Genomic DNA, 25,170 nt, shown 5'->3' with positions numbered 1-25,170 from the left:
CTAGCAACTCCGTTGTCAGGGGTTGACATAGAGCTGTCAGCAACAACATGCGCCCTCATCTTCTTCTTTAGCGCTGCAACGTTTTTCAGTGCAATTGTGGCGTTTAAATACACTTATACATTAACATTTATATATATTTATCAACATGAATGCAAATTGGTTTAGTAAACCCTGCATTGAAAGAGCGATGTCTAAACGAGACACTACTAGTGAATTTCAAACTAGTTAACTTACGAGCACTTTTGGTTTTTCTTCGATACAAAGTTGCCAGGCGGAGCATTATTCCTAAATGCATACAACATTTAACGAAGAAAGAAAAACTAAATCGGTGTTTTTATATAAAAATTGCGTATCCAGTTTTGTCCGGGGTAAACTCCTAAACTGCTGAACTGATTTCATTCAAATTTAACACATTTGTCCAGTTTGATCCAAATTAAAATATAGGAGCGTTTATATCTCTATTATATAATATAAAGTCAAAACAATTCATAAATAAGAAAAATATATTATAAATCCAAAGAATATAATTATTATAATTTTGATTAAATTTACATTTTTGAATTCACAAATATTTATAGCAATGATATTCAAAATTTAACCTCCAGTACAATTCGTGAGATTCTTATGAATATTTTAGAATAGCATTTATGCTTATATCTTAGTCACAGCCACGATCAGGATCAACTGCTTCTATAACTACTACTGTAAACGCTTCTATAAGTCAATAACTAAGACCCTGAAGCAATAGGTTTACTTAAAAAATTTTCCCTTACTAATTGACCCTCAACAAAAGAACTTCGAACCGAATTAGTGGACGGACCAACCTTCAACTTACTTTAAAATACACTTTGTTCTTTTGCTTTGATTTTATGTGTTTTCCAAAACTATAATTTTAAAACCGTCTGAGAAAAATTAGTTTTTTTCCACAAAACATTGCAAATCACTGTGTGTCCATGTTGTTGTTGTTTTAGTGGCAGAATTCTGGCGAGTTGACAGTCTTTGGCCTGATAAAAATCTGGGCCCGTCCCGGTTACGTAGACCCGCCTGTCGTGGGAACTGTGTCCATGTTCTTAACAACCCCTTCAAATGCCTACTCTCTTGGAAGACGTTATAGACGAAGATTTATATAAGTATCGCTGTACTAGAAAAGGCTTTGGAGTATCTACGACCTACTATACAAATGAGTTTAGATGCAAATCTCGAACAATCTGTTACGAAAAATATAAATAAACTTTCAAGGCTTTTTCCAATCATGAGTTGACTAGCCAAAGTCAAGAAAAATTTTAAAGCTTAACAGTTGTGCGTTTGGGAATCTTTCTATAAACAAAAATTTCAGTTACACAAACTAGAATGCGGACGATGCTGTAAACCAATTGACGCGATCTTTTTTTTTTCTTTAGAAGAAATGTTAAGCATAATAAAAGCTTTCGGAATTTTCTTTCGATGATATATAGACTTTTTTACTATCTCTCTGGTGAGAAAGATGAGATGGAACATCTAGACACTTTCTCCTCCATTGTCCAGCTTTCGAAAGACTGCTTCAAGCATCTCGGCTAATATACGAAACCGGCTGATGGCTGGCATTGATATTAGCCGCTTCAATAACTTTGTGACAGGCTCTAAGTGCTTAGACGATATGCAGCTACGGTCTGTTTGATCCATACCTAGAAGATCTCTGCATGTCTGCAGCCAAGCGCCTTTAGCTGCCCAAAAGGTATTATTCGTGGCATCAATAATATCAGCCTATTTACCTAATTTATCTTAAATTGCTAACTTCTCTTCCTATTTTTCGTGACAAACGACTATAGTTTAATGTAGACTGAACATTTTTATACAAATTAAAAATTTCATTTCCCATAAATTGTACTTCTACATACCCCTACCATCTCCATTATAGACCTACATATATGTATATAATCAACTTTCAAATCACCTCATCGCTTTTATATACCGGCCAAATCAGCTTAGAAAATTCGTTTCCTTTTACTTATCGCCATTCATTGCCTATTAATTCGTTTTGTTGTCGTAAATTCAAGTGCAATTTGTTATCTCATGCCGCATACCCGGCGAACAACCTGATTTTCGTCAACCTTTCGTCCTTTTACGCTTTTAATCATTGATAAAAATGTCACCGAGATTACTTCGTCTTTATGTGTGTTTATGTGTAGTGACATGCGACAAATGTTGTTGACAGCCAACGGAACATTTTCATTACGTCCAAACTGACTTGAAGTGTTCAATTGCTGGCGATTGCGTAGTGTTTGACTCTCGTCTAACACACAAATCTACAAATCAACGGCGCAAATACTCGAGCAAACATATTTTCGCTCGTTTGCTTGCTGTTTTTAATAATTCAGCATGCTCTTGTGTTGTTGTATTTTCCACTGCAAACATCATTGTTGTTACTTCGACTTGCAGCCTCGCTTCGTTAGTTATTGCCTTCAATGCCTTGGTCGGCCCTTTCGTTGTGACATCTGTTGATTTTTTGTTCGCTTCCTATGTTTCTTTTATCCTTCAGTGTCCTTTGTGCGAAAATGAAGAATAATTACACCGTCTGGCGGTGATTTTTTCTCGTCAAGCGAATGCATTTAGAGATGAAGTGCTTCAACGCCAGTTAGAGTACAATAATGCAACTAGTATAAGTAGGGGGTTAAAAGTGTGGAAGAATAGGCTTTTTTGCCAGAGCACTTTAAGGCTATAAATATACATATATAAAATCGAACGAAATTTCCTAAATAAAATCGAAGAATGAAGAAGATAAACACCACTATCGAAAGCTGGGTAATATTCATAGAGAATGTTTATTCGTCATGAAGATTTTTGTTGAAGCTCTAAGCGAGCTCTCTCAAACCCTAAGCAGCTTATAAATAAGAAAAAATATTTACGGAATCGATATTATTAGAGACGAACTAACGTTGCTAGGTGAAGATGTATATAGTCCTTATATCGCACTATTCTCACACTAAACCAAGAAGGTTATCCTAGTAGCAAGACCGTAAAAAGAAAAACTATGGTGAACATAGTGAGTTGTTAGAAAAAAAATTTGCAAAGAGATTTAAAAATGTTTTTCCAGATTAAGCTGTTATTATAATTACCGCTTTTGGGCTTCCGTAGCGACAGAGCGATCCCAAAGCAATGATTATCTTTTGTACTAACGTTGAGACGACGCTCGTTTATCTCTGCTGCTAAGTTGGGTTGAGTTTAATAAAGAGTTAAGAAGGTATCGTGAGAACAGAATCTCTCTTTTAGCCTTAAGGTAAGAGTAGCTCCAAAATGCATCATGCTTAGGTTACATCCAACCAACATTATACTTACATGGATCCTAGAAATACGAAGTTTTTTAAAATGATTATCGTATCGTACCATTATTGAGACGACGTTCGTTTAGCATTGCTGTAAAGTTCAGGGCAGTCCGATACAGAGTTCGGGAGGTATTGAGGAAACAGAATCTTGTTAAAACTAACCTGTTTTATGGTATACCTTGACAGGAATACACAGGGGAACTATATTCGGACACAAATTAAACATACTAGGCATGGTACTAAATTTTACATCAGATTCCACTTAGGTTTTGATAGCAGATTAAACTCCATTCATAAATATATAGGTTGAACCGTTTCCTTCTTCTTCTTTACTGGCGTAGACACCGCTTACGCGATTATAGCCGAGTTAACAACAGCGCGCCAGTCGTTTCTTCTTTTCGCTACGTGGCGCCAATTGGATATTCCAAGCGAAGCCAGGCTTCCCCCGGCGGGTACTGCGTCGAATACTTTCAGAGCTGGAGTGTTTTCGTCCATTCGGACAACATGACCTAGCCAGCGTAGCCGCTGTCTTTTAATTCGCTGAACTATGTCAATGTCGTCATATATCTCATACAGCTCATCGTTCCATCGAATGCGATATTCGCCGTGGCCAACGCGCAAAGGACCATAAATCTTTCGCAGAACTTTTCTCTCGAAATTGTATTCCAAATATATAACCTTGTTTTTTCCAAAGAACTTTGTGAGTAATATGTAAGATGGTATTTTAGATATCGTAGAGTTAAGTGTCAAAGCTTTAAAGTACTAAGGTAGGTTAGGCTAGGTCAGAAACTAACTACATAAGTACACATCAAGTTCACTTGAGATCTAATAAACTGCAAAAACCAGAACCAACTTGATGTTCCCAGGCCCAGAGGCTTAAAAAGTAAATCGCAGAAAAAAAGGCACTTGCTTATAACTGATGTTTCGAAATACTAGATCCACTTGAGGAAACAATTATAAAACCATTCTAAACGTCAAGCATATTTAGCTTGAGATAGCCTCAGCACCAATTTATCGAATGGCTTGAAAGTAAAATATTAAAAAGGATGGAATTTTTTAGATTTTATTGTTGCTCAACACTCATCATTTTTTAACCCGTTTCTAAATTATTTCAACTCAATCATAACAAAGCTAAAATTTTCTGAAAGACAAGTCTTTGAAATGCATAGCTACCGATATTAAAATTAGTGTTACGAAAATCAAAATCTGCCATAAAAAAGAAACCACCAACGCCACACACAACTTCGTCTTAAGTGCTTCAGATTGTTTGAAAGTCACGCCCCCGGCACTTTACCACTACAAAGCTATATTTAAAATCAAATTAAAATGCACAACTTCGTTTAATTGAATAAGTGTTGGCAACGAATACGAATGAGAATAGGCAGGGTACGCAATAAATGCATACATAGTATAGCAAATATTGGAAGAGGAAAAAGATAAAAAATATTGGAAGAAGAAGAAATACATTGAAGCAACAAGGGGCGAAACATTTTCTTTTCAATTAAACACGTATCTAACTGAGAAGTACTTGCAAAATTAGTTAAAGTCACAATAAATGGCAGAAAATGTAACTGAGGGAAGACAAATAACGCCGACACGCCCACTACTCAAGACTGCAGTAGCGCAAATTGAGGGTTAACGCCCAACCGACGCTACGTAAAGACAGTAGTTGAGCATAAACTACATACTTTTTGTGCCAAACTGTTAAACATGTGCTGACGAAAGATGGAGAAAGGAAGAATATGTGCAGCAGGGAGTAATAATAATCGGAAATCGAAAACAGGAAGAAGCAGCAGTCACAGTATTCTTACCGCGAGTAACGGATGTAGCTGCAGGCAAATTAAAGCTTCGCCCTAACTTGACAGCTGCAGTAACTGATACCGTCGTAATATAACAAAAGCATAAACAACAACTATACACTATTAACAACAACAATGACAGCACATGTAGCAACATATTAGCGCTTTGGAGAGGGAGATCGCACACTTCTTATCACTCATATGCCACAACATTGAGTGAAGTTCAAGGATGCGTCTATAGCCCGCAGGATATATGCACACATATATCTCCGACTGACACTGGCAATGACGCAAAAATGCCGACGCGAAGCTGTGATGAAGTCGAGCATGCAGACATGTAGGCAGACGCAGACACAGCCGGCGTAGACTGGCAAAAAAATGCCGAGCAAAATATAATAATGGCACAAAATCGGTGCGCGCACTAAGGCGCATGCTGGGGCACGTACCGTTAGACTTACGCGTATGTGCTTATAAACGAGGGCGGTCCGTTAAGTACTTAGCCTACAAAAGAAAATCGATTTTTTTGGAAAACTCGCATTTCATTAACCCATCTGAAGAATAAGCTTTCTGTCGGTGTCAAAGACTAAACAGAGAGTAGAACTCCGGAGCAGACCCCTCTTCGACTTAAATTTCTGATAGTGGAGTGACCTTTTCAAGTTTGGAATTAAAAAAGTCATGCGGGCACAAATCTGCACGAAGCGGTGAATGGTGCAGTATCCGTAGCTGAATTCGTCCATTTAGACCACTGGGGATATGAGCCAATGGATTGTCATGTTGGAAGAATTTGTCATAAAGGACCATTTTTCCTGCGATTCGTCATCAAATCGGTCCGATAGTCCAACTCAGTTTAGCGCTGTGATCATTTTGCTCTTCTACAGATAATTGAACCACACAAAGTATATCAAATGGTGCTCACCACTTTTCGAACCGATAGGGGAGACTTCGCCTTCTTTGGTGTAGGATCCCCCGCAGAAGTTCACTGTTTAAACTGTGACTGTGCTGTCGATCCATGTTTCGTCGATGATCGTGAAATGAGGTTATGAAATATGTAGTCTCACAGCTACGCTTGTTATCTGGAGTAAACGAACACAACACCTATAGGCCAACAGCTACCTCGTGTCCAATACGTCATGCAGGAAATTAACCGCACAATATTTTTAGAGTATTTATCGGAATTGCCTTGTATAAAAATATATACTAACATATATGTATTGTATCTTTGTGAACGGCATTCCTTTGCTGCGAAAAAATGTGATTCACATTTTTTCCGCTTTACCACATTTTCGCTCACCAAAAGCCGGCAGCCGGCCAGCCACCCTGCCATCCTGTCATCCTACTTAAATAAGCTCGGCGTTGAAAGCGCATAAATCACGTGGCAACCAAAAGTCGTAGAGAGGCGGTGCGCTACAGCATTTTTTGGCATCTTCACTCGCATGCCAAGCGTACAGTGTGCTTCCATAGAATATATACTTAAATATAAATGTCTATAGTATATGTATATATGATTAAATAAGATTTTCAATATTATTTCTATAGAATGTATGTATTTTTATATTCCTCGCTTTTATGACCGCCCGTTATTTCATATTATTGATTTTCAACGCTTCTCCTTAGTTTCTTTTCTGAGAGTTTTTACCGCCAACGGCAAGACTTGCTTTGTATTAAGTTTAAATTTTCTATATATTTTTTATTTTCTTCTTTACACATCTTGTTTCTACTTCGTTGCCACATTTTTCCTTTTCGGAATAATGGTTTCTTGGCATTGCATCAAACAGCAGCCGAAAGAAAGCAAAAGTTGCTTTTATTGACAGCTGGAAATGCACTTTTATATGAGTTGTATACTTACCTATATATAGGGTGATTTTTTAAGAGCTTGATAACTTTTTAAAAAAAAAAAACGCATAAAATTTGCAAAATCTCATCGGTTCTTTATTTGAAACGTTAGATTGGTTCATGACATTTACTTTTTGAAGATAATTTTATTTAAATGTTGACCGCGGCTGCGTCTTAGGTGGTCCATTCGGAAAGTCCAATTTTGGGCAACTTTTTCGAGCATTTCGGCCGGAATAGCCCGAATTTCTTCGGAAATGTTGTCTTCCAAAGCTGGAATAGTTGCTGGCTTATTTCTGTAGACTTTAGACTTGACGTAGCCCCACAAAAAATAGTCTAAAGGCGTTAAATCGCATGATCTTGGTGGCCAACTTACGGGTCCATTTCTTGAGATGAATTGTTGTCCGAAGTTTTCCCTCAAAATGGCCATAGAATCGCGAGCTGTGTGGCATGTAGCGCCATCTTGTTGAAACCACATGTCAACCAAGTTCAGTTCTTCCATTTTTTGGCAACAAAAGTTTGTTAGCATCGAACGATAGCGATCGCCATTCACCGTAACGTTGCGTCCAACAGCATCTTTGAAAAAATACGGTCCAATGATTCCACCAGCGTACAAACCACACCAAACAGTGCATTTTTCGGGATGCATGGGCAGTTCTTGAACGGCTTCTGGTTGCTCTTCACCCCAAATGCGGCAATTTTGCTTATTTACGTAGCCATTCAACCAGAAATGAGCCTCATCGCTGAACAAAACACGCGCGCGAAACACATTTCGAACCGAACACTGATTTTGGTAATAAAATTCAATGATTTGCAAGCGTTGCTCGTTAGTAAGTCTATTCATGATGAAATGTCAAAGCATACTGAGCATCTTTCTCTTTGACACCATGTCTGAAATCCCACGTGATCTGTCAAATACTAATGCATGAAAATCCTAACCTCAAAAAAATCACCCGTTACTTACATATATTCCTCAACCTATTTTGAATGGAAATATAATATATTTATACTCGTATGCTGAATTCGGAATTTTCTGTCTCGAATATAAATGTCTACGTAGAACAATTTTCAGCAACAACTCGTTTTTGTATTTGAGACATTTCTTCTTAACTTGATTCTTTTGAACTTGTTTAGACTATTTTCGATACAAAATGAATCAAGTTGAATGAATGAATAAATCAAGCTTTAATTGGTCAGATCAAAATTAGCTATCCATTACTCTTTCAAACAACTCACTTGGTATAGCGATTAAATAGCTCAAATTTTGCTTTTAGCTGGCCAATATCACTAGCATTGTGGACCATTATTTTAATGTTCACACACTATACCAAAAGATGTTAGCGAAGTCATAACTGAAGATCTAGGTGGCGACTCAATTCGACTCTTATGGTCACCAGACTCTTTTATCGTAACCCAAACGTCATATAGTATTTGGACATTCCGTCAAATTCCTTGACTTAATATAAATGAAAACGGATTCCATCCTTCAAAATGCGCTGTAAAGAGGTTTCACTGAGACCAAAAGACTTGGTACGACGACGATAGGATTCTTTTGATTTTGGACAGCACTCAGACTGACTTCATATGGCTCCTTTTAGTTTTATAGCCGTTGAACAGTATTAAAACGATCGCTCACTAACCTATCCGCACCATAATTTGGCATCAAATATCATATTACTGGCATTGAAGTCTTATTCGCCTTCGAAGTTTACTTCCGATTTCAATAAAAGATGTACTTTCCTATGCATCCCAATGATTATTACAATTTCCACACACTTTTTACGGGCCTCCTTAAGATAGCCTTTAGTTTCGAGTTTCTTTACATTGAGAGCCTCTGCTATGTTTGTAATTTTAACACGATGATGCCCGAGATGCGCATAGGATCTACCGTCACAGTTCGCAACATCAGACACTGTAAAGTTAGAAAAAACAGTTCACCGGCATATTATAGTCTAGAAGTGGTTATGTTTCCAACAACATTGTACAATTTTACTACACAAAAGTTTTCTAATGTTCAATGTTGTATCCAGATACTACATATTGATCCAGTTCACTGCCTTCCATATTCTTTAAGAGAAATATAAGCGACAACTTTGGGCATTATGTAGTACTGAAAATGCCTCGGTTACTAATTAGAATTTACAAGAGTTTCTAATAACTTATTTCAACAGGTATGTAGAGATCTTTAAGAAGGTTCTGAAGTGTGAAAAAATATGGAATAAGGCGCCTATTTTGTTCCAAAGCACTCCAAGAGGTTTTTACAAAGCTAGGATCCAGTTATTTATAATTATTTATATTAAAAATCCATATAAGTCGAACACTGCAGTTCAAATGTTCCAACCATAATCAAATTCGATTAATTTTTTTAATATTCCATGAGAACACCGAAGATTCACAAATTTATATTCACTAGTTTTTATTGGAAAAATAGTGCTCATCAGGCCTCTGCAAAAAAAAAAAAACAGAAATGTAATATTACAGTGTCTTCAAAATTATAAAATCAAACGAAACTCAATACTGTCTCAAAACTTTGAATAGTGCCTTTAATCATTTTAATCACTTTCACTTACGTATGTCTCACTCTTGATAGAAGAGACATAATTGGAATACTGACGAAGGCACTTGCCTGCAGAATGTGTCTCACAAATCGAGATAACTGCAGGAACTGTCACGAGCAAGGTACCAGACAAACAATGGAGCAACTCTTGGGCGCTTGTCCCGCACTTTCAAGAAAAAGCTTCAAACATTTGAAGCCCCACGATGTGAAACGGTGAAAGAAGTGTGGAAATGTGGAAATGTGTACAGTGAAGCCGCAGAACTTATTGAAAATCACGTCAACCACTATCATTCTAAACGCTGACTACTTCTTATAAAGCAGGTCTGTATGTGGTTTACAAGCCTACCAGACTAACCTACTTATACATGTAAATATGGATGCCTAGTACTAGATCCATCATTGTATTTTGCATATTTAGAGTTACCTTATCTGACAACGGTACTTCATTTTGAGAATATATTAATTATTTCCAAACAAAAGTCCAAAAGATACAACCAGCAGCGTCCTTTGTAAAAAATACTCCTACCACTCTTAAACGTTATTAAAAGTCAGCACTCATTCATTTTTCATAACAGCTTATCTGCCATCACTCCGTTTCTGCGTCCTCCATTATCGTCTCTAAATGTTTGTTTGTTTTTAATTTCACTTCTCGGCTTTCAAACGTGTGTCAATTGAAGCGTGCAAAATATTTTGCAACAACAGCAGTGGTACAAAGTGACACAAACTTGCATTGAAATGGTGAGAATGCTTATGGCAGCATAATTTGCCTACAAATACACGCGTAAATCTGTATATTTAGCCTACTATTTGGTGAGGCAAGTGGGTAAGTCAAACAGTTTTTTGTGTCGCATTGCTGTCATCAATAATGCCAGAGAGTCATGCTGAAGGTAGATATACGTATGTGTGTATATTAGGGTGTTCGTTGTTGCCCAAGTTGATTTTTGTAAACCTTGAACTGGATAAAAGTATGTATTTTAAGTTTGCAACGAAGTTTATAAGAACCAGAAGATAATGTCGGAGGCACTATAAATTGTCTGTTTATATGCAAGCTAGTCTCATAGCTTTTTATTGAAAACTATTTTATTTGACTACGGTACAATCTCTCTACTACAGATAGCACATAGCTGTCATATAATCGGATCTTGCAGTAGTTTGAATGCACAACTTTGATTGAGCATATCCTATGAAGAAATGCTTTTATGGAAAAAATCATTCAGATCATTTTGTAGATCGCGAAATTTTGTATAAGGACATCATTCCTTCAAAGCTGTCGTTTTAGTTGCTTTGGAGATAAAAAAACAATATTGCAAAAGAACAATAAACCCCATGTTAAATATATCGGGAAAAGTTAAGTGATTTAGACACCGTTAAAGTTGAAAGTTAAGTTGTTTGCGTACGGTACTTTTGTAAAACAAAAACTGAAAGTTCCGGAGCGTTCGCAAAAACAAAAATAAATTTTAAAAATAACCACACCCTAATGTATTTACCAGTATGCATTTGTGTGTGTCTCTCAAATTATAGTCGACAAACAGTCAAGGCGGCTATCACAGTGCAACTTTTACAGTTAAACCTTTATGTTGTTGTTGTTGTTGTTTTTATGTTTCTTATTATTTTTTTCCGCATTACTGAATTTTTAAATTTGCATAAAACGCATAGATACTTTTGAAATATGAACTCCTTTGCGCGCCGGCACGAAGACAAACACGCCACGCGCTTTTATTTCGCTTTCGTGTGGTGAGTTTATTAAAAAGTAAGCAGCAGGTAATCTTTGGCTGTTATGTGCATATTTTGCGCATATATCTTGGCTATTTATTTTTGACTTAAAGGCAACTTGAAAGTGAATAACAGTCAGCAAATGGCATTGAAATTCGCGTGGAGTAGCAGAGGGTGAGTAAAAAGCTAGCAAATAAAGGGTGGCAGCATTATGCTTACATGTAACGGTGTGTGTACATGAGCATGAGGTAAAGATGAAAAATTATATTTGCAACATTAAGGCGGCAGCGAAGCATATAAACGCGCTGCTTACTATGAAGCAGCAAAAAATTGCAAAAAAATGTAAAAAATATATACAAAAATATAAAAAAAAGAAAAACAAAAAATGAAAATAAAAAAATATTTTTTATTTGTAAAAAATATAAATATAAGGCAAGTTGAAAAAAAAAATAGAAAAATATATTTCGTTGGAAAAAACATTAGCAGCATTTTTGCAGTAAATCTAGCGCTTATTTATGCCCAGTGTGACGACCCCTCGGCCCACTCCACAAACACCACGCGCCTTTTATGGCTTTGCTACTTAATTTTTATGCTAGACACACGGCAGCAGCCGCACGCTTTGCTTTTATTTATACATTTCGCTAATGTTGGCTAAGTATGCTGTGCGCGCTGCGGGTAACACGGGTCGTATGAGTAACCTAAGCAGCATGAAATGCTACACACTTGGCATTTACAAGCTTACATATTCATATGCAACTGTTAATATATATTATATGTATATATATATGTATGCTGTCGCTTTTTGCTGTTTGTGGCATGACTAGCGGCTGTGTTGCAGGTGTTTGAACGCCGTCTTCTCTTCAAATATGCGCCAAACAAATCATTCTCCATTTTGCTTTGCGATTTTTTTGCTATTCTTGTTGTTGTTCGGGTTGTTTATTGTCTCCCGGCACATTTGTTGTGGCGTAAATTTTTGTTTACATTCTTTTGATTTCGCTTGCTTGCGGTGCTTACCGGTTTCCGCTTCGCAAGCGACTTCTGCTTCAATGTTATTTTTCGCCTTCATGCTTTGAGTGGATACTTTTATGTACACTTATGGGTGCACATACTTAGGTATATACATATATATGTATGTACAGTAAAATTTAAGTTCATTTTCTTTTTGTTTTGAGATTTCTCATATTTTCTGTTGCAGACATGCCTGGAATTTTTAATACTTTTTTGTTTGACTACACAATTTTTGATTTTCAAAAGTCGTAATGTGACTCTCGGTGTATAAATATACATACAAATACACATTCATACTTACAAACGTACATATATTATAAAATATATAGATACAAAGGTATTTGTTTGTATCTCTTGATGCATCCAACTGCTGAGCTATATTGGCACGTAGCTGGTTTTTACCGCTCTTTAGCGGTAGATTTCATTATTTGTAATGAATTAAACTAAAAATAAGTAAATGCCTTAGCTTCAACTGCCCCGAAGCATTAACACATTTTTATAGCAAAGTTGTAAGAAGATCCTTCATCTTGATTTTGATCACTCAGTTTGTATGGCAGCTATATGCTACAGCGATCCGATTTGAACAATTTCTTCGGAGATTGCACCATTGCTTTAGGTAGTAACTCTTACAAAATTTCATGAAGATATCTCGCAAAATGACAAAACTTTTCATACAAGCACTTAATTCGAATAGTTCATTTTGTATGGCAACTATCTGCTATAGTGACCCATTATCGGCGGTGCCGACAAATAAGCAGCTTCTTGGAAAGAAAAGCACGTGTGCAAAGTTTCAGGTCGATATCTCAAAAACTGTGAGACTAGCTCGTGTTTATTCAAAAATGTTTTTATTTTATGGTAATTTTTTTAAATATTCAATTCAGTTTAACTTTTAGAAAGAAAATATATTTATTCAAACTTTCCTTAACTATAATTTAATTAATAGTTATTAAATAAAAATAGAAAATTTTAGTGTTTTTCTATGAAAAACTTTTAATATTTTAAATGTATACCGAAAACTTTAAACAATGCATGCACTTAGGCGCAAAATAAGAGTTAAATTTTAGTCCCGATTCAATAATAAAATAATTTAAATCAATATTAAATAATTAAAATTTCGTTATTCAAATCTCATCTGCTAAAAGTGACAACACACATAAATTAAATTCCATTAAGAGGAAATATACAAAAAGACTTCTCTCCCCCAAAAAGTGCGCATAGCACAACATTTATCATAAATAAACGCGACTGACATTGCCAGCTGCAATGAGTGACAGTCAGAAATTGTCGGCAGAGAAGGGTTCCACAGCGCGCAGATCGCATTTCATTGTCACACCATTTATTTTACACTTTTATATTTTGGTGGAAGATTTTTTTTAATTTTCTGAGTACGTTCCCGCTCTTTCTACCTTCAAAAATACCCTGTACGACTTTTCAATTTCGTTTACATTTTTTATTTTATTTTTATTTTTGCTTTTTGTTGCATCAAAATTTAAACTGCCGCACTTGAAAATGAAAAATGGTCACTCCAAATAAATGAAAGGTTGCTTGCGAGTTGAAAGCCGTAACGGTGGTTGGCGTTATCTGCAAAAAAAAAAATTCAGTACCAAAAAACATCAAAGTGCTGTGACATTTTGTGCGGCAGGCGAGATGATTGAATAACGGTATGCGTGCTATAAGGAAATTAAAGCATTAATTTGAAGCAAAACTTAAAAGCGTACAACATTATACAAATTCCAGAAAAGTAATCAGCTCACTGGTTTTCTTTAGTGTAAAAACAGCACTCATAATACATAGAACTCCTCTTTTTCAGCTAAATAAATCAAAAATCATTAAAAATCCTGTCTTGGTAGCCAAATGTCACTTCAAGCTTACTGCGATCTGCTGCCTTTGTGTAAATTTCACTTCGAATGTTAGACTTGTTGTTGCATTTGTCATTGGCAACAGCTGCTCTAACATAACGGCGTTAATGACAAGCTATTCATGACTTTTCTCAGCCTTTTTTCTGCGCTTTCAACTTCTTGCTTTTTCTCTTCTCTTCTCTTTTGCTTTCCAAACCTCTGCCAAATTCAGAAAATTTAATTTTGTAGATTGTTCTTTCTTTGTGCTCAAAGTGCCTGCTGAAATGAGCAATTCTGTGTGCCAAAAATCGTCTAGCACTACTTGTAAATGCTGTTCATTCTATCTATTATTCTTACAACTGTCACTTAACTGTCAAACATAAGTATCTATGGCGTATTATACACTTCCAATTTTTTTTTTGACCATAATGTTATTTTAACTCTCTTTTAAAATTTATATATATTGAAAATATAGTATAAAATATTTAAAAATTATATAATATATTTAAATTATGCGAGAAATCATATTTCAGAACTATTTAACCCTCTTGGTGCTCTTTCATAGGGGTCATTTCGAACTTTTTTGCAGAAAAAGCCCTGAATTTTTGCAGTGATAAAAAGCTTCAGTTAACATTTAAATTATGCTTTAAATTACTCTCCAATAAACTCGATTTTCCCTTAACCTCTCCAATAAAGCAGAGTTTATTTCACAGACTTTCCAATAAACTCGAATTTACACCTCAAGCATTCGAATAAACTCCAGTTTAACCCTCAAACTAAGCGATAAAATGTACTTTTCAACATTTTATTTCGCAATTGAAGTTTATAAGTAATTTAGGTGGCTATCTGAAAGACATTAAGATCAAATTGATCAAATTTGATTCGAACTGGATTGTTTTCACATAAGCCTCATGAAAATTGAGTTTAACATTAGTAAAAGAAACTCTTATGTTGACTAATAAGGGTTTAACGCTAAGCACCTAAATGTTTTATAAACTCGATTTTAAGCCTTAAACCTTAACCCCAACCGATACAAATTATTTAAAAAGATTTTATAAACTCACAAAAAAACAGGAAAAGTCGTTAACTTGGTCTGCGCCAGCAGATGTAGTACCCTTTACAGGTGAACTTTTTATGGCATAAAAGCGTTTATAAAGAGCTTTACCATAATTTCCATCGATTTTGGTCAATCCGATCTGTACCACTTATTCGGAGAATATAGCGCTGTCTTCGCTAATAACCTATGCCAAATTTCGTGCAGATATCTTGCCAAATAAAAAGGCTTTCCATTACAGGACTCGATGAACGATAAGTTTGTATAGCAGCTATATCATATAGTGATCCGATACCAACAGTTGCGACAAATGCGCAGTTTCTTGAAGAGAAAAGCCATATGAACAATTTTTGATTACAATTTCATAAGCTGAGAGACTAGTTCGTATATATACGGACAGAAGAGCACAGACAGAGCATCTATTATATGTATGTTTACTATATACTTTAAAGGGTTGTCAACATTTCCTTAAAAACTTCATGTCTAACTTAGTATAACCTGTTCAGATATAATAAAATTGTCAAAAATGTGTTTCAACCCACGGGCAATTTGGACCATTTGTAAAAAAAAAATGCCATCGTTCATAACTTTTTTATGCTCTTTGTTCAATTTAAATTATTTTTAAGGAGATTTAGTTATGCTAGAATTATATATACAACAATCAGGAAAAACATTATCTTACGTTTTTTAAGCAATATCTTCATAAAGGGTGATGGAAATGTGATTAACGGAAAAAAGTTGAAGCTTTTGTAGTAAATATTTGTCAAATATACAATTTTCTAATATTAGCACCACCAAAATATATAAGTTCATATTTTAACAACATTTTATTGCGCTCAAATTGGATCTTTTCTCACACTTTTATTGTATTTACAAACCCTCTTGTCCCATTAGAATTACATAAAATCCCACTTAACTTCAACATGTCCACAATTTTCGCACACTTTATCGCTATTCAACCCAACTCACGCACTTCTCAACTTTCCTTCCAGTCACGTACATCTCTGGTCTCCAGTTCGGATGGTGGCATTTTGGCCGAAGGCGAAACCTCAAGCGAAACATCGCGCGGCACCGACGAATGCCCGCCCTGTGACTTGAGCCTGATGGAGCGCCTGCTGCTGACACATCCAGTATGGTTTCTAACCGGCATACAGCGCTCCGGTGCGGTACATTTTCTACAAGGCAAGGAGGAGGGGGTAAGTAAAAACAAAAACACATAATCATATATCATCAAACAAAGCAAATGTGTGCGCTGCGCTTTAATACTGTAGCAAAAAACGCAAAGTATTGAAGCTCAAGCAATTTTTAATTAGCCAAATACTTTCGTGTCTGAGGGGAGTTCAAACAGTGCGCCGCTGGCAAAAAATTGCAAAGACTCCAACTACAAAACAAAAAACTGTGTAAAAAGCATTGAAATAATGTCAAAGCAGCGCGGCTGCTGCATTTGTCGTCACAGCGTCGCTAAAGCCCACAAAAGCTCCCAACTGACGTTTGCACAAATAATTTCTGTGTGGCTGGCGAATTTTGTTGCAAATTTATTAGCAAACTGTCAGGCAAACAAAGGCAAATATTGCCGGCTGAAAGCACAAAGGCAAATTAGTTTATGCGGCTTTGTTGTGCGAAAATATATTTTATGAACTTATTTCAAAGCGGCGTTGATAAGCGCACACTCAAAGGTGGTAGAGACATCGACAACGCCAATAACTACCGCAATATTTACCATAACAAAAAATATGATCGGCTGTCATTGGCAGGAAGTGTCGCACAAAGCCTTTGTCTTAAATAGGATTTAAATATTTATAAAATTTAACTAACAAATTCTAGCCATCTGCTGTGTGCCACCATTCTTCTGACTATATTTAGCTTATCTTAATTGAGAAGATATTGATAGCTCATTGAAAAGTTGTTTTTGTCTCACAATTTGATTATGCCAGCTTAAGTGATTTATAATAAAAGTCAGTTGTGTGGTTTATGCCAGTTTGTGTATGAAAATTTGTACTTCAGTTATTTATACCAGTTTATTATATTCGGTTGTGATAGCTTAAGTAATTATTTAGTTTTATATTTATTTTATAAAGCAAATTTTGTTGATTGATACCATTTTATATGTGAAACTGTAAGTTTTGATGTTTTATACCAGTTTAATTTAAAAACGCCAGTCTTAATACTTTATGCCATTTAAAATTTCTGAAACTACTATGATAGCTTAAGTGATTTATACCAGTTTTTGATATTTGGTTGCGTTAGCTTTAGTATTTTATACCAGTTATTTATATTTTATAGTGCTGATTTTGCTGATTGATACCGCTGTATATGTGAAAATTGTAGTTTTGGTGGTTTATACCAGTTTAATTTAAAAACGCCAGTCTTAATAATTTCTGTCATTAAAATAAATAATAATAAATTTCTGAAATTGCTATGATAGCTTAAGTGATTTATACCAGTTAATTATATTTGGTTGTGTTAGTTTTAGTGTTTTATACCAATATATATTATATAAAGTGCTAATTTTGCAGATTGATACCACTTTATACGTGAAAATTACAGTTTTGGTAGTTTATACCAGTTTAATTTAAAAACACCAGATTTTGTAATTTATGCCAGATTAAATTTCTGAAAATTTCATTGTTATTTAAACCAATTCTTTATTTAATTATATCAGCCGTTGCTGCTGCCAGTAATTCTATGTATATCAGCTGTTTCTGTTATGCTTTGCAAGCTTGGTGATTTATACCAGTTGTTTCATTTTATTATGAAAGAATTTCTGATTTCTACCAATTATTGACATTTGATTGTGACAATGTTTATGATTTATACCAGTTGTTTATGTCTGATTAAAGCATTTTTTTTGTTTATAACAGTTATATTCCAGCTGCTATTGTTAGGTTATGCCAGCTTGGTGATATATACCAGTCTATATTTCTAACTATGAAAGAAATCTGATTTATACCATTTTTTTTTCATTTTATTGTGGCATTATTTGTGGTTTATACCAACATGATTAAAGAAATTTGTTTGTTTATATCAGTTTTAGCGATTTGTGCGAATTCTGTGTTCGATTCATTTTGAGAATGTATGACTAAAATAGGCTACATTTCATTTGACACCAAAAAATGTGTGGAATTTCATTCTAAACAATAAAAGTAGTGGGTCAATTTCTTAAATTGGTTCATAAGTAAAAAATTAAGACGAAAAAATTATCGTTCACAAATACAGAAATTGAAAATTTTTGAAATAGGTAAATGTTGAATATATATCAAAAATTTAAAAAAGAAATATCTAAGTATGCTAAAAATATTTTTTTCCCTCAAAATGTCTTAAAAAGTTACATTATACCAGTATTGATAACTATGTAATAAATTTAAATAATTTTCGATCCCAAATTAAATAATAAGATTTTAATACAGAAATTGTTGCATGCTTTTCAAACTCACGGACATGTACATACATACTATATATGTATATAAAAGCGCAATAGTTTTGAAGCGTTTTATTATTTGTTTTAATTAAAGAGCTCAAGATAATTAATTTGTGCAATTTTTCATGCAGTATGCAGCATAGTCAATGAATACACACATCCAATACATAAATCAAATGTATACAAATATTTATTTGTAGCTTTGTTTTGGCAGGAAATTTACACGCAATTTGCAGAAATATTTGCACAAATTACAATCAATTAACCAAGCAGAAAAAACACCAAATACTAGCCAAAAAAATGTGTAACCATTTAGAATGAGGGGAAGAAAATAATGTGTGCATGGATACATGTATTAATAATATACACAAAAACAATACATCTATATCGAGAGATGTGAATATATGAAAAAATGTAAAGCCCTGTAGGAAAATTCTGAACTTGTGAAACACTTCTTTTGAGGTTAGAGAATGGTCTTTAAGAATGCTCTTTTAATATTAACATTATATTGGTATGTCGATAAAGCACTCACAGACATTTTTAAGCAAATAATATTTGCTTAGAATTCGTACCTGTATGACTTATGAACATTCTACACTTTCTACATTCCTGCGTTCATCTTCTAACTCGATGAATCTTAAAGGCTTATACGAACTAACTAAGTGCTCAGAAGTTCGCAAAACTTAATGTACCTTAATAGAGTTGCTAGAGATTCACTCTAAAAAAATTCTTCGAAAAATAATACTGAACAATTGTTTTTGTTTTTTTTTTTAATGACAATTAAATTGTTTTTCAAAATTTTCATCAAGTACAATTGCCGAAGCCGCATTGAAGGCATGATAATCATTAGGTAGATATAAGACACATACTTGTATGTTTAAAACTCACTAGTCTATTCTGAAATTACAGAGAATACAATTTTCTAGTATTAGAATAATATTTGTATAATAAATTAAAATAAAAAATAAGAAAAAATTAATACAAAATTAAAAAAAAAATTAAAAAAGTTAAAAAAAATGTTTAATTATTTAAAAAATTAATTATCTCCTTTTTTAATTTATTACTCAATTGATTACTTAATTAACTAATTAAATTTTTACTTAATTTTTGTAATTGACTACTTAATTTTTTTTTAATATAACTAACAAAAGTGATTAAAACAATTAATAAAATAAGAAAAATGTATTAATTATAATTTTCTCAAATTTTAAAATTACTTAATTAATTGATTAATTAAAATAACTAACAAAAGTGATTAAAAAATTAAAAAAAAAAAACAAAAGAAAAATTATAAAAATAAAAAAATTTAATTAAAATTTTCCTACTGTAATTAAAAAAATTAATTCAAAATTAAGTAATAATAAAGATGGAAAAATTAAAATTTCTAAAAACGGATTAATTACTTATTTTTCCTAATTAAAAAAAAAGGAATTACGAAATATTTAAAAAAATTTTCTTCCTACTATACTAAAAATAGTAACTTAAAAATTAATTAATTAATAAAATTTTTCTCCATTTATTACATAATTCTTTAGACATTTTATTAATTTTTTTTGCAATCATTTTGTGCTACTTTTACTTCTAATTCCTTATACAAGTATTACCCTTAATTCAGTAGTAATTAGCTCTTTAAATTAATTAATTGTAAAACGAAAAGTCCTCACTATACACATATGAATATCAATTTCAAATATTTTATGTCAACACAATTAAGACTTTTGTGCAAGAAAGGCCTACATTTACATATGTATGTATAATCATACCTGCCAGCAGAGTTAATGCTACGAATGCTAATTGATTGCATACTCCCAGCACATAATACATTTTTGTTGTTTGTTACAACACATGCAATGGCATTTGAAGACTACATTGCTTTTGACACACACAAAAAATACGTTTGTAGTGAGTAAAATAGTAATCTATGTATGACGATATACATGTGTATATGAAAATATATTCACATACACACACAAAAACATAATTCTGCACACATACACATATGTACATTCGTCAGCGGAAATTCATGTCCACATCAGCAGAAAAACCGAAACAAAAGCTCGTTTTTCCTCATTGTTTGCGAAATTTTGTTGCTGCAACATTGTTGTCGACAACAACAAACCGCAATAAGCAAACAACAACGACTGTAATTATCACTGTGGCAACACTGATTGCGCCTTTTGTCATTGTTTGGCCGTCCAATGGCTCAATGAAGCAAATGAATCCAATATTACACACACATACATACATAGGTATATTAATTTATGTGCATCAATGTATTGTTAAATATGCGTGGGGGAGTGGCAGATTGTATGTCAGCGTCATGACATGCCCATTACTTTTGTGGGCAGCGATTTAATTGTCGTGCCGATAGTCAGGATATTTCATTAAACACATTATGCTTGGCATTGGGTGGCTTCAGCAAGGGAATGTTGTATATTAAATTTTTATATAAGTATGTACATATAATTTCTAAATAAATCTTAATTTTAATTTTTCAGATTTTTAAAGTAATTTTTGATCGATAATAAAAAAACTTTAAAGTATTTATTTTAACAAAAATTAATGAGCAAAGAATCTGGTCAATCTATCTACAAAATTATTTCAATGAAAAAAATTCTTAAAATCGAATAATTACTTAATTATCAGTTCAATAAAGATCACTTAAGCGATCTAATCACCTCGGTAAAATATATCTACTAAATAATAAGTTTTTAACTGACTCCTATTAAAAATAGCGACCGTACTAGCTTTGAACTCATTAACAGTGCGTTCAGGGTTGGTCAAGGAGTGCCTAACCTCACTATCAATAGCATCGAATGTCTTTCTGATAAAACTGGTGGTGCCAGGCTACAGCGGGATAGCAGGAAAATGTAAAGCTGATGAGCTAGCAAGAAAAGGCACCCTAGAACAGTTATCGATAGAACGGGAGAGAGTCGGTGCTCCCGTCTTCTCTTGGTTTCTAGATAGCTGGACTTCCCGAAAGCTTGGTCAGCGCTGGACCACGTTGTAGAAGATGATGTGGAAACAATTAAACATTTTCTTCTTGACAGTCCCGCATTTGGGAGGTCAAAACACACTTGGGAGCGATACCTTCAGACAACCCACCGAACTGACGGGAATAGAAATTAAGCGCTTGTGTAAATTTGTATTGGCTACCTAATTTATAAGTTCAAACACAGGAGTGCTTCCTTTCTATAGTTTCACAAAGGACTACATATAGCAGTCCACGTGCGATCTCTCTAGATCAGTCATCTAACCTAACCTACCAAAATATTCTGCTATTTCTACCAGTCCAAAGGTTAACATCTCACTTGCCTATTCATCCAGTAAAGGTCTCTTACTTCTTCCTTAACTGGATTATCGGAAAAACTTCAATGCTTGGCCATTTTTTTTTTTCATTTTTAGAGAAACAGGTAGTTCTTCAAATATTGTATACAAATAAAATTCCCTTTTCACTGAGCTTTTCTAAGGGTGACCTGTTATCTCCTTTAAACCCTTCAATCTACTGACATATGATATTAGATAAAAACGTATGGACTTTAACTCTATCAAATGATTAACAAGAAATTTCCAAGAGAATGTTTACTTTCTTAATGTTAAAGAAGATTTCATTTACTGTTTTGATAGTATATTCACTGATTTTTGAACAGACCGCTATATAATCCCTCCAGATGAACGAACTAACCTCCATAGCATACTCTTGGGCACTACGCCAGTATTATAAAAACGTAAATTTCAATTAGCATGTCCACAGTAATCCCACACCACCGCAGATACAACAACTAATTACGCCGACATTTAGCATTGTTTTCTTTTTTAAATCGCTGCATACGTTTAAGAGCTGTCGCAGTAATAATTAAAAACTGAGCACAAAAGTATGCAAAGAAAAAATGACTGGCTACTAACCGGCTGGAGTGTGTGTATGGATAACGGGTTTATAAAGGAGTATACTAGGCTGCAAATGTCATGCCTCATTAGACTGACCAGACGCTCAACCCACTGCCACTATTTAACGGTAATATGCGGCATAAAAGCAACCGTAACATTGTAGCAAAGCACAGCCAAAGTAGCATGAGGAATTAAAACGGGAAACAAAGATTTTTTCCAACTTGATTACTTTGCCATCGAAGACTAAAGTATGTGTGGCATGTAATGCGGGGTTTTCCCGTATACTTGCTACAAAAGGACCGTAAAAAATTGTATGCTGAAAGCGCACCGAGCTGGCCTTTTAACTAGGAAAACAAGCGTAGAGAAAAGAAAAGTTGTTGACTCATACATATTTATCAACTAAACGCCGCTTAATGAAAGTTTTTACCCACTCTACCACCTTCCTGTGTGTACTGATATGGCCGGCAGCCAACTAGCGCGTAATGTGTGGTATGAAAAGAATGCGCACGGCAAATCAAAACATTTCATTTAAACGATAAAGTATTTGATAATTAAAAATCAATCATTGGCGGTTGTTTGTTGTTGGTGCAGCTGTCTATATGCCCGTTTGTTATTGCTATTGTAAGCGGCAGCATGTGTCTGCTGCAACCCCAACGAACAGATAACAAACGCCGGCGCGCACACCACACCCCACGCACGCCAACAACTCGAGCGCACTTTGAATGATGCAGACATTGGTTCATTGCCTCTTCACAGTCATACTATCATCAACACTCGAAGTATGTGGGTAAAGCGCTCCCATGCAATATGCAAAATCTATGCGCGCGTACGCGCAATTAAGTACCCCCACACGCACACTGCACCAAGCGAGAGTGTGGGCGCGCCATCATAGTCAACATTGTCCATAGCGACGAGACGCGTTCGCTTGACAGCCATCAATGCCGGCTGTACCTTGCGCTGCGTCGTAGTATTGGTTGCGGTAATTGCGCTTGCAGCAACGGTCATGGCAACGCCAACAAACACTGCAAACGTAGAGCAACAACAATTAGGCTTTTGTTTTCATATTGTCTGCGTGATTTGCCGGCCGTCCAGCGCGCCAGCAGCCATCAAACGCCATCAATCATAATGGACAGCATGTGTTGGTGTGCCGCGCGTAAAAAAACAACAACATCATAAATATCTACAATAAATACATGGCAATATGAGCGCTTAACAAACATCATCGAAAAAATTTTGTTGATTTTTTCTTGCAACTTGTTTTAGCGTGGAAAAAGTTAACGGTTTGTTATGCACAGCAGACGCAAGCAGATATTAAGAGGCCGCAAACTTTGCTCGTTGGCATGAGGCGCACATACTCGGCCACTCGAGTGCTAATTTTTTTTTCTTTTTTTTTTGTTGCAAGTGGCACCTTTCCCGCCATTCACCATGCTAGCTGCTGGCCACTGCACCGCGTAATGTCGTAATTAGTGGCAGCTGGCGCTTACAGCATCGTCTTCGTCTTTTTCAGCGCCTCGCATTCAGCCACAAGCGCTAATGCATGGCGCTATGGTCATTAGTGTTGCGTGTTGCACACACCTGAATGATTGTCGTGACCAATGATTTTTAGTGAAAAATCAATTTTATGGCAATTAAATCAATTTTTGTTAAATTAACTATAATTTGCTCAACCGGTCTAGTCGCCACGTCACTAAAATGGCTATAACTTTGAAAATAATTTGAGTTTTGAAAAATCCTTTTAGGGAGATATTTTTGAATATCAAAACTATCGAAATATGAAAAAAAAAATTTTCGATTTTTTCAAATTTCTAGACTAGAATACCCCCTTAAGTAATATGACTAAAATCTGTCAACCAAACTTTGATGTAACGGTCATTGTTGAAGTAAGGATGTATAATAACTGTGTATTTTACTAATTTGCTTTTGGTTAGCTCACTGGGCTTAGAGGCACAAGTGCATGGTCTAATTCGATTTCTGTTTATATCGTCAGACCGTACTTCCAATTCATTCCATAACAATGGCCTAAACTATTTCGTGAACCAAAAAACTGTTAGTTCTTGATGGAGATCGAAGAGAATAACCATCGATTGATCATTAATTAAGTTTAATTCGGCAACTCTTACTCTTGATATTCTTATTAGCGCGCTTGTCGTTCTTCCTTTTCGCTGTTTGGCGGTAATTGGAGATTCCAAGTGTAGCCCAGACCTTTTCATGTGGTATTTTCAACGGAGTAGAGATCTTCCTCTTCCTCTGCTTCCCATGACGAGTTTTACGACGAATACTTTCTGAGCTGGAGGGTTTTCGTCCATTCGGACAACATGAGCTAGCTAGTCTAGCCGCTGTCTGTTAATTCGCTGAACTATGTCAATATCGACTACCGTATTCGCCCTTGCCAATGCGCACAGTACCATAAATCTTCCGCATAACCTTTCTTTAGAAAACTCATAACACCGACTCATTGAATGATGTCATCGTTCATGTCTCTGCTCCATATACCAGGACGGAGTTGATGTGTGACTTTTACAATTTTGTCTTTGTTCGTCGAGGACTTTACTCCTCAATTTCCTACACATTCCGAAGTAGCTCCTGTTGGCAAGAGTTATTCTGGGTTAGATTTCGAGCCTGACGTTGTTGTTGGTGTTAATGCTAGTTACAAGATAGACGAAAGATAGACGACATTACGACTACGAAATTATGACTATCAACAGTGAATTGGGAAGTCGCGAGTGCGACGACTATTTGTTTGATGAAGAAGACATTTCGTCT

General features: G+C 35.0%; 1 protein-coding gene across 8 annotated transcripts in view; it reads left to right on the top strand.

Annotated features, from left to right (window-relative positions):
* LOC105234232 (protein sprint) overlaps nucleotides 1-25,170 on the top strand; it is a 538,584-nt gene that overhangs the window by 456,591 nt on the left and 56,823 nt on the right. For all 8 annotated transcript variants that reach the window (XM_049456740.1, XM_049456741.1, XM_049456746.1 and 5 more), the window contains one exon: nucleotides 16,094-16,297. In XM_049456740.1, coding sequence (XP_049312697.1) covers nucleotides 16,094-16,297 — 204 coding nt within the window. The remainder of the gene's footprint in view (nucleotides 1-16,093; nucleotides 16,298-25,170) is intronic.

Source organism: Bactrocera dorsalis, chromosome 4 (assembly GCF_023373825.1).
Source record: "Bactrocera dorsalis isolate Fly_Bdor chromosome 4, ASM2337382v1, whole genome shotgun sequence".
NCBI classification, from domain to species: Eukaryota; Metazoa; Arthropoda; class Insecta; order Diptera; family Tephritidae; genus Bactrocera; species Bactrocera dorsalis.
The sequence above is the reverse complement of the archived record's forward strand: the minus strand, read 5'-3'. Positions and strand labels throughout refer to the sequence as shown.